Source organism: Sinocyclocheilus anshuiensis, unplaced genomic scaffold (assembly GCF_001515605.1).
Source record: "Sinocyclocheilus anshuiensis isolate Anshui unplaced genomic scaffold, SAMN03320099.WGS_v1.1 scaffold775, whole genome shotgun sequence".
Taxonomy (NCBI): domain Eukaryota; kingdom Metazoa; phylum Chordata; class Actinopteri; order Cypriniformes; family Cyprinidae; genus Sinocyclocheilus; species Sinocyclocheilus anshuiensis.
This window is the reverse complement of record NW_015552614.1, coordinates 1,096,856-1,107,503: the sequence shown is the minus strand read 5'-3', so window position 1 is coordinate 1,107,503 and position 10,648 is coordinate 1,096,856. Positions and strand designations below refer to the sequence as shown.

The window sequence follows — 10,648 nt, the reverse complement described above, 5'->3', positions numbered from 1 at the left end:
ATTTCAGTAATGCGTATGAATGAATTTCACTAAGGTTTATCAATGTTTTTCATTTCACTAGTGTTTGTAAGAGGTTTTCATTAATGCATATGAATGAATTTCACTAAGGTTTATCAATGTTTTTAATTTCACTAGTGTTTGTAAGAGGTTTTCAGTAATGCATATGAATGAATTTCACTAAGGTTTATCAATGTTTTTAATTTCACTAGTGTTTGTAAGAGGTTTTCAGTAATGCATATGAATGAATTTCACTAAGGTTTATCAATGTTTTTCGTTTCACTAGTGTTTGTAAGAGGCTTTTCAATAATTATGGCCTATACGGCCCCTCATACATTTCTGCTAGCTTGTCAAAAGTGCTAGAAAAGCTAGCAAACAAGTGATTATAATCAACAGAGCTGTCCTCATAGCGAGCGAGCAATGTTGCATTGTTTGCTGCTCTTTAAGACAGCTGTTGATCGTAATAGTGGAGTTTTGTTATTGTCACTAGTGTGCTGCATTTGCAGTGTAGTCAGGGTGAAAAGGGGCTACTGCAATGGGTTTTAAACTAAGGGAAAAACTAAACCTGTTCAAGGTTGCAAGATGACTCTTAAGGCTACTGGATTCCCCTTGCAACTTCTCCTGTTGGCTCTCCAAAGTCCTCAGCTGAATCTCCAGCTCACCGATTTCCCTAAAGTTCAGAATTTTAGCATTCAGCAAAAAAAAATCTTGAACATATCCTACAATGTTGATAGAAGAATGAGTACCTCTCCTTCTTAGTGACAGCTGAATTAAGCCTATGTAAATCTATTAGTAGAGAGGAAAAACACAGACAAACCATCACATCTTCCTTACTCGCTTCATAAAGCTATAAAATTATATAATATAGAAATGCACTTACCCTCTTCCTTGGCTTTTAAGACTGGTCTGGTTCGAGGAGCATCAAGATGATCTCCCATAACCATGGCCTCTACAGATGCAAGTTCTAGTATAGAAGAAGCAGTGAGTTATTTACCTGCAGGTATTAGTATATGTGACCCTGGAGCACAAAACCAGTCTTAAGTTGCTGGGGTATATTTGTAGCAATAGCCAAAAATACATTGCATGGGTCAAAATTATCGATTTTTCTTTTATGCCAAAAATCATTAGGATATTAAGTAAAGATCATGTTCCATGAAGATATTTTGTAAATTTCCTACCATAAATATATTAAAACTTAATTTTTGATTAGTAATATGCATTGCTAAGAACTTAATTTGGACAACTTTCAAGGCAATTTTCTCAATATTTAGATTTTTTTTGCACCCTCAGATTCCAGATTTTCAAATAGTTGTATCTCAGCTAAATATTGTCCTATCCTAACAAACCATACATACACCCATACATCAATGGAAAGCTTATTTATTCAGCTTTCAGATGATGTACAAATCTCAATTTTGAAAAATTGACACTTATGACTGGTTTTGTGGTCCAGGGTCACATATGATGATGTAGTACTTTACTTTTTATGTAGTTCTACACATTCAAACATGAAACAGAGACGAGAAGAAAATCCATACCAGTTTCTAAATCATTAATGCATCCATCCAAGTCTTCAATCATTTCGTCTGTCTCTTTGATTTTAGATATCAGGCTCTGTTTTGCATCCTAAATGTATTGGGGGGAAAATGCATATACACAGTAGTTAAGACTTTTAGTCAGTGTTGGTTTGCACGGAGGCTGTCTATAGGTTACTTCACTACTTTAACTAAATTAAAAGTTAATAAAAAGTTATTAAAAAGTTATCTCCCAAAAAAAAAAAAAAAAAACAACATTTAGCAGATAAACAGATCCAAAAATTACAAACTTCTCTTCTGGGAAAACAGACTAAAAATACTGATGACTGATGATCTTGCACTTACTCATTATGTCCAATCAATTACTAGAAGCTGTAAATCAAGTTCATGGCTGTGATGTAACTGCAGACTAAGAGCTATTTCTTTTTTATTAATTAAAAAGATTGTGTCCTTCATTTTGCCCTACTTACTTCCTGTTTTAAACAAAAAATCTGTACAAAAGAAATAAAAGTGTGCTCAATCAATCAATTTCCTAGGGTCTATGTATCAGAATTTCTCAAATCAGGAAATTCGGACGACAAACTAAAATGTTTAGATTAAAGAGTAATTTGACTTTTTTTTTTGAGAAATTATTTAACAAAATAAAAAAAATTATCTTACCTGTGTTGTTTTTATGAGCTCCGAGTACAAGACTCCTTTCATTTCATGAGAAAGTGCTTTGCTTCTCTTTCCAAAGTAAACTCTTCGCTCTTTCAACTTGGAGCCAAAGCTTTTTAACTGAGGAAAACAAACAAGCATGTAGGTTTAATCTCAAAGATGAACAATATAAAGGTATGATTTTAACGATTTAACATAAGATGACCCAGGATTGACTATGAAAAGAACATACTTGCTCTTCAGAGAGAGTACAAATCTCTTGCTGAAGGGCTCCATTGATGCATCCCAGTGATTTCTCTTGTTCAGGCATCTGTTCTTTAAGTCTATGAGGAAATTAGGTTTAAAAAAATATATATAAAATTGGTCAAACACACACACACACACACACACACACACACCTGCAGTGTCTTAAAGCATTATCAAAGCCAGACTGGCATGTACCTCTCTACTATCTCTGTGAGATTCTTAAAGTCTTGCTCATATACTCTCTGCTTGGGGTGGTATATGTATTTCTCTTTGAGCAAATCCTCCATGGTGCGTGTCTCTCCAGCTCTACACTGAAACAAGAAAGACGTGTTACAACCATCATATATTATGTTCACAAAGAGAGCAAGAGAAAGCCAGACCACTTACACTGTCAGGAAGAGCACTTGGTCTAGATCTGTGGATGACGAAGTTGATACCAAAGTGGCTTAGGAACTCATTCACTGTGATGCTTCCGTCCTCAAGTTTCTGGAAATAAAAGTATGAGATAACCAACTATACTTTTATATTTGCATAAATAGTGCTTTCCCATGCAAAACATGTTATTTAAAATCCTTTTAAACATGGGAGATAATATGAGTGTGTGTAAATACTGCTACCTTGTTGAAATCAAATACGTGACCCAGCATCCCATCCATATGAGAGTCAAACTGTGAGTATCTGAGAGCTGTAAAGCAGATCACATTTTCGTTACACACATACAACATTAAAAACCTTTTGAATGGTTTTGCAAAGTGCATAAACATTTCACTATGTCTGAGAACTGACACAAATAACTCACTGGATTCAGACACTCCTGTATCTTCAATTGTCTTTGCCTTGGGATTCTGAGCGGCATGCCTTGTAAAATTACCTTCCCACTGTACAACAGCTTCATGGCACTCAAGGCCCTGAGGAGACAGAATCTCAGGCATTAGCATAATAATGCACGACAATGGAGCCCAAGCTTAACACTTTATTACAGAACAACCTCTAAGCATGTAGCAGGAAATACCAAGCAAACAAAGTATTAAAGTGAAAATTAACAACATTTTGTGCCCACCATGTCAGAAATGTAAGCTTTCTTGGTTTGTTCTGCAGTAATAGGGTCTTCCTCTGGATGCGGCCTTTTAAAACATGGACTCGTGCTTGTGCCTGACTCGAAGACATCATCCTCAAGAGGCTCTTCATTTTTAGGGATAACCAAAGAACCATCCAGTTCATCTTGCTTGTTAATTGGCCAATTTTCAAGACTCCCTGACAAGTCTTCTTCGCTGCTCATTTCAGGGAACTCTTCCTCATTAATATTGACTGCTCTGCAGTTGCTATTTTGTTCAACAACGTCGAAATGTTTCTCTAGTTGGAGACATTGTATATCATTAGTACTTATGGTCACAGTTTTGCTAGGAGTTACAGTTGTAGCTCGTTTCGGTAGTTTTGGTACAATACCACCCAATGACAACCTTGATGAGAATGCATTCTTTTTAAGACTAAAAGGTGTGGTCTTCTCATTTTGAACAGACTTATTTTGCTGCTTGACGTTAGGCGTGACATTTGAAGTTGGCTCATTGGAAATTTCCATTTCACACTGGTCTTTAAGGGAAGTCTCTGGGAGGGAACAAGAAGCCAGAGGTGCAGTTGTGCTTCCCATCATCACTTTTTGCTCTTCCTGGATACGTTGTGACATGTTGTGAAGCTCCATTCGAAAGTCTGATAGACTTCTCCGTCTTGCTTTTGCATGTTGCAGCTCTTCTTTAATAAAGGAATCAACTACAGACGAATTTGAGGAGGAACCTTCAAGTTGGACTGAGCTTGTACTTTGTTCCTTGTTAGGCCAAAGTGCTTGACCCACCTCTTTATTTCTAGAGCCACAGAAAGTCTTTATATTTGCTTCTTCTTTCTCATTAAATGAAACACTTTTCTCAGTTTCAATGGGCATTGTAAGGACATTTGTAACCTGCATGTTACTGTCTTCATCAGTCGTCATCACATCGTTTAGATGCCCCATTTCGCAACGTCTGTCCACTTGCATGTTAGCTGCGCCATAGAATGTTGTCTCTGTGTTGTTGCATTTAAGGTTTTTGCCATCAAGATCAAAAACATGTCTTGAGGGTAAGACATGGCTAATAGCACACTTGGCAGCTTCACTCACCTCATTTTGTTCTTCACTTGACACTGTGCATCTAGAAACAGATGTTGATGCCCAAAGTGCACTTACATTTGCTTTGATCTCTATAGCACTTTCTGCCATTGTGCTTTTTGAGTCAAATGCAATCGTGTTGCATCCTGTTAGTTCCATTTCATCATCAACACAGGGAATAGCTAGATTTGATGCACTGGCTTGACTTGTCATTTCCATGCAGTCAGACTCATCCTGCATTTGACAACTTTGTGCTGGAGGCAACAGCTTTCTCTCATGATTACTTTCCTCATTGGATACAAAGCTGTTTAACACAATATTGCCCGTGAGTGCCTGGGTTATCTCCATACCGTCAACATCAGGACTGGAGGATGTATATAAAAGGTTCAAACTCTTCCTTGATTTACTGAATGGCCTGGACCTCTTGCAGTTTTCAGCCTCAAGCACAACAGTCTGACATTGTGTCATGTCCATATCATCAGGGTTGGAGAAATCAGTCTGGCTTTGATCAACTTCAGTGTTTTCAGGATCACACATCAAGGACATCATTCTCGCTCCTGACTTTCTTCGAGTCATAAAAGCTTTATGCTTTTGCACACTGACTGGTGCCATATGTACCTCCGTCATCTCCATAGGTTCAACCACAGTAATTGTTTGATTAGCAGAGGATAGCACTCTTCTTGTACCTGTGATATCCACAGCACTCCCTAACCAGGTGTGGTCTGAGTCAATGTTAATAGTGGTGCATCTAGTCAATTCCATTTCATCAGGACCTGGGGGAGAAATCCCATCAAAAGTACATGGTTGGCATGTCAAGTCCATACAGTCACTCTCATTATGTTGAGCTGATGTAGTTGTAGCAGGTATCAGAATGCTTTCACCTCTTTCCTTCTTGGAGGCTGAAAGAGCGTTTAGCATTATATGCCCTGTGAATGCTTGAGTCATGTCCATCCCATCACTGCCTTCAGTTCGATATACCGACGTATGGGGCCAATTCTTCCTTGAGTTGCTTAAAGGGTTGTCTCCATTGACCTGCTTGGCCTCGAGAAAAATAGTTTGACACTGTGTTATCTCCATCTCATCAGAATTTGCATTTTGGGCTATCGGGAGGTGGCCTGATTTGTTGTGATCCATTATCACTCCATTCCCAACTAAATCAAAGCAGGGCATCTTGTTTACGCTGGGAATTGGACGCAGAGCTTCCTCCTTCAAGCCTGTTGTATGCTTATCTTCTCTAACAGTTCTGGATAAAGGTACAAGAGGCAAGCTCGTCCCTGAGTTGCGGAATGGCTTGTTTCCACTTGATGGTTTGTCCTCGAGAACAATAGTCTTACACTGTGTCATCTCCATATCGTCACAATTAGCAGTTGGAGCTATAAAGTTGTTGCTAGATTTGTTTCGATCCACTTTTTCTCCATTTCCAAAAGAATCAAAAGTGGACATCCTGCTCACTTTGGGAAACAGAGCTTCCTCTTTTTCTCGAATAGATATATCTAAAGCCCCAGTCATCTCCATATCATCCGAATTAGCAGCTTGGGCTATTGAGACATTGCTCTGAAAATAACCAGCTTTGTTTTGATCTGTTGTCTCCGCATTTCCCATCACATTTAAGGAGGACATCCTTCTTACTTTGGGAATTGGAGGTTGAGCTTGATCCTTCATACTCATTGTGCAGTCTTTTTCTTTAACAGATACATTAAATGTTCCCGTCATTTCCATATCGTCAGAATTAGCAGTCTGAGCTATTGAGAGATTGCTCTGAAAATAACCAGCTTTTTTTTTAACTGTTGTCTCTCCATTTCCAATCACATTAACGGAGGACATCATTCTTATTGTGGGAACTGAAGGCTGAGCTTGCTCCTTCATACTCATTATGTGGTCTTTTTCTCGAACAGATACATCAAATGCCCCCGTCATCTCCATTGCATTGTCATCTTTAGAGAAATGATGGCATCTGTTGTGATCCAGAGCAGCCTGGACATTGCGAGTGATATTTTCTGTAACTTTAACGTTGATTGCAGCAGTCTGGCTCAAAGTGAGCTCCATGTCATCTGGGATGTTTGAAAAGGAAGATTTCATGAATGCAACACTTTCTTGATTTTCAGAAACAGAGGGTGTACAATTTACAACAGTGTGACTCTTGGTTGCCTCTACATCGTCTTCAACAAATGCAACACGGGAACGTCTGCGTTGAAGTCCCTGCGGTTGTTGTGGGTTACCCTTGTCACCTGGATGTTGCTTCATTAAAAAAGATGGCACTTGATTCTCCTTATCAATTTCGGTGCTTGTATTGGCTGAACAGAAGGTATTACCAAGCTCATTTTCTGAATTTCGGGGCTTAATGGTGTTTACAGTGGGTAAGCTCAAACTGGCGAGAAAAGCACTGAAGTCTGAGTCATTCGCAGCATTTTTCCTCTCTGCTTTTGCTTCATGTGGCAAACCCTTCTGATTTGCAACATTCAGATCACCACAGACCATCTGAGCCATGTTGATGCTGAAATCTGAGTTTGTCTCTTCTTCAATTTCATAATCCTTATCAATTGTGATTGTGTGACTGCGAGTAATATCCATGTATCCAGTATCCTCTCCAAGCAGCATTGTTCTATCCACACAGTCATCCTGCAAGACTGGATCTGAGAAGAAATTCTCCTACAATTTGAGAAAGAAAGGTCAAAGTAATCATCAGTGCATGTCAAAACAAGGTGTGTATCAAAGACACACAAATACAAAAACTCAGAAGTAGTTATTGACAATCAAGCATTGTACATTCACACACTCCAAACTGAATGTCTGTGGCAGCATATAGTTACTTTAATCAAGGATGTCATAAACAGCAGACGCCTGAAATTCATAATATTTTTGATGATCTGGCCTTAGATTAGTACTTACATTATGCTGGGTCAAATAAAGAGGAGTGTTCAACAAAGTTTCCAGGCCTGAAAAAATTTGCAGGAAGCATGAAATACATGCATGAGATCAGTAGATTCTGTTACAGTGAAAAACATTTATATAATTAAGTCAACACAACCCTATTTTGAATAAAACCACTTGCACTGTAAAAAAAGATTGGAGAACAATGTCTCAATTGGTCAGCAATATTTGACATCTTTCCCTGAAAACATTACCTTTGATTTGGTGACTTCCCTCATCTACAAAATGCAGAATCCTGTCATTAGATGAAAAAAGAAAGTTACAGGTTTTCATAAACGATGTTGGTCACATGTTACCAGCCCCACAGTGGAAAATGAAACAATAGCTGAACTGGCTGCAAGGGATTGGGCACAGAATGAAATGGTTAAGCAAAGAAAACAGTTTGGCTCAACAGTGGAAAAGTGGCTAAACATGTTCAAATTGAACAGCATGTCAGTCAGAAAACAAATGAAAAAATATAAGCCATTACTTACTTTTCATTTGGTCTATCTCCTGCTGAATTTAACAAAACACAATGAAGTAAATTACAGTGTGTAAATGTTTTATAAATACGCAACAGGAAATATTTAATGCTTTTAATTTGACAGAACTGGTTCATATAATCCTTAACCATGAAGCACAAACTACTTCAGGTAACAAATAAATCGCTCACCAACATTTGTGTTTTGTATGGAAGCCAGAACAGGAGATTCACTCTTTGCATCACTGCAAAATTTTAAACATCGTAAATTAATTATTTTTACATGTAATTTATGTTTAAATCTTCCAATCCGTGGGTCGACATCATTGCACTTACTTTTTAAAGACTCGAACATTATTTGTGGTGGCAAAACTCACTCTTCGTGAATTTCTCTTCTTCTCAACAGGCTTAACAATTTCCTCCTGCATAAATATAAAAAATAGAAAAAGACATTAAAAAAAGAAACAAAGAAAAGAATTATATTCAAAAACATTCAGTAACTTAATCACCTTTTGTTCCTCTTGCTCAGCCCCATGTACTTTCATAGATGTTCGAGGAGCTTTTAAAATCTGCCAGGGGACAATCAAGAGGATCTATTTCATGTTTTGGGACATTTAGAAATGTAATAAAATTAAGAGGAAAGGGCTCAACACTTCTTGCAGACTGCAACAGAGTGAATACAAGTGGGACACCTATCAAACCTAATCACCTATCATGGATACATACCGAAGAAAGTCTTCTTCTTGAAGATTTTACTGCGTCATTACTGGGAAAAAGTAGCAAAGATTAGTTATACAAGTTGTTTTTTGATAAAATATTATGGAATTTACCTGGAAAGAAAACCATTTACTTATTAAACATGAACAGTTACATTTATTCATGATTTTATCTAATGCAAATGAAGAATATCTAAAGTAACTTTACAAGCTCAAGGAGTTTTTTTTTTTTTTTGCATTATGTTAATACATAACATTAACTAATTCAATTATCAACCCAAAACATAAATCTATTCTTATGTATGCTTATTTACATATATAAGCATTTACACAATCATTATAAAAGTAATTACAATATAAAAGAAAGGCCCATTAAGAGTTTATTTCCACAACTTGCAACAGTCAGTGGCTTATAATATTATAATAAAAGCTGATTACAAGCGATCTGGTCTGATTCCAGACATCACGATGTGACAGAATACTACTGAAGCCTTAACAAATATTAGATGCTAAAATATTAGACTTGTTTTAGGGGTGAGGACATAAACACAATAGTTCTGACATTTGCATTCAAGCAACGCAAATGGAAATGTATCATTGGTGAATCAAAACTTTAACCGAGTCTTCAGTTTAAGACGCTAAGTACAGTAAAACACATCAAAGAACATTTGAACATGAACATGCGCAGACCGACTCAAATCGTTTATACAGAATCAATAAGTGCAAGACTGCATTATTCATCCAAAGCAGCTTGTCGAACAAATACAGATAACGCTACATTATAAGACAACTTAACTTACCCGAAATCCGGCTGCTCCATCTTCAATGCACGTGAATAATACAGCGTACTAAATCTAAAAAAAAGGGAGAAACACTATACTTGACATGACAAATAAATAAACCCTTTAGGATGGTTTGTTTAAATTACACTAAACATACCACATTATAGTAACACTTCTGTATTTTCTCAGAAGTGCTTTGTTTAACTCAGTGTGTCTGTTTGTCTTTATCTGACTGTCAGACGAGACATCCATAGGCTCTTTAAAACATGTCTTACTTTCATAAAAGACAGATATGCAGTTGAATAATAAATTAATAAAGCACAATACCTAAATGTAATTTCCCTCCACTCGCTGCTTGTATTTTTCTTCGAAAAATTTGAACTCAACCGCCGCGTCTCTTCCTCGCGACACACTCGGTGACTTCAGAGATGACGCGCTCCTCTTGCGTCCTCTAATGGAGCGGAGGATAATTGTAATCAACTTAAATAAAATAAAATAAAATAAAACAAAACAAAACAAAACGCATTCTTTAGCTAACCTTGTTCGGATATATTATCGATTTAAGAATCTTCCAACCATATATATATATATATATATATATATATATATATATACATTTAGTTTAAACGTTTTAAACAAACCTCGTCTAAACTGAGTTGGAAAGGAGGCGGAAATGACGTTGTTCATTTTGAAAATTCATGGCGCTTTTAAAACGTTATCTACATATTAGCTAGGTGTGGCAAGTTTATTATACATTCATACTTAGTTTTAAAACCATTTAAATTACCGTTGATTTACGATGTGAGATTTTTTAGTAATAAAATCGCATTGCGTTTATTTATGGAAAGAAAAATGTGCAGTTTACAGGACGACCTTATACTATTCTAAAAAAAAATAATAATTCTGAGATCAACGAAACATAATTTCTCTACATTATTACGTTAACTGTCTTCATGTAATTTAGGTAGGCAATGTTTTAGATTCTAATTTTCTCTCATCTGCTCGATCAATATTTTTCTTAGACATTAAAGCAGTAAATGCGATTCTGTTTCTCCAGAAAGCTGCATTCAGGCATGAAGAGAGTTCAGCTAAAAGACACAGCGATTCCTGCACAACCCAGTGTGGCATCCAGAGCAGCACATGTCAAGAACAACACTGACAATAAGTGGGCATCGTCGTTAAAGTTC

At 36.9% G+C, this 10,648-nt stretch overlaps 1 protein-coding gene across 3 annotated transcripts in view; it reads right to left on the bottom strand.

Moving 5' to 3' along the window:
• Positions 1–9,849, bottom strand: part of LOC107665952 (uncharacterized) — a 12,915-nt gene extending 3,066 nt beyond the window's left edge. Inside the window, exons 1-20 of one of the 3 annotated variants that reach the window (XM_016457022.1) lie at positions 9,789–9,849; positions 9,480–9,533; positions 8,690–8,729; positions 8,473–8,532; positions 8,300–8,385; positions 8,156–8,208; positions 7,977–7,998; positions 7,698–7,738; positions 7,462–7,508; positions 3,496–7,221; positions 3,235–3,343; positions 3,053–3,120; positions 2,823–2,921; positions 2,631–2,746; positions 2,422–2,512; positions 2,193–2,309; positions 1,536–1,623; positions 878–961; positions 744–783; positions 563–667 (exon numbers count right to left, since the gene is read on the bottom strand). In XM_016457022.1, the coding sequence (XP_016312508.1) occupies positions 563–667; positions 744–783; positions 878–961; positions 1,536–1,623; positions 2,193–2,309; positions 2,422–2,512; positions 2,631–2,746; positions 2,823–2,921; positions 3,053–3,120; positions 3,235–3,343; positions 3,496–7,221; positions 7,462–7,508; positions 7,698–7,738; positions 7,977–7,998; positions 8,156–8,208; positions 8,300–8,385; positions 8,473–8,532; positions 8,690–8,729; positions 9,480–9,499 (5,012 nt within the window). In that variant the 5' untranslated portion in view covers positions 9,500–9,533; positions 9,789–9,849. The remainder of the gene's footprint in view (positions 1–562; positions 668–743; positions 784–877; positions 962–1,535; positions 1,624–2,192; positions 2,310–2,421; positions 2,513–2,630; positions 2,747–2,822; positions 2,922–3,052; positions 3,121–3,234; positions 3,344–3,495; positions 7,222–7,461; positions 7,509–7,697; positions 7,739–7,976; positions 7,999–8,155; positions 8,209–8,299; positions 8,386–8,472; positions 8,533–8,689; positions 8,730–9,479; positions 9,534–9,788) is intronic. The other 2 variants (XM_016457024.1, XM_016457023.1) reach the window with 2 other exon arrangements.
• Between the last annotated feature and the right edge of the window lie 799 nt (positions 9,850–10,648).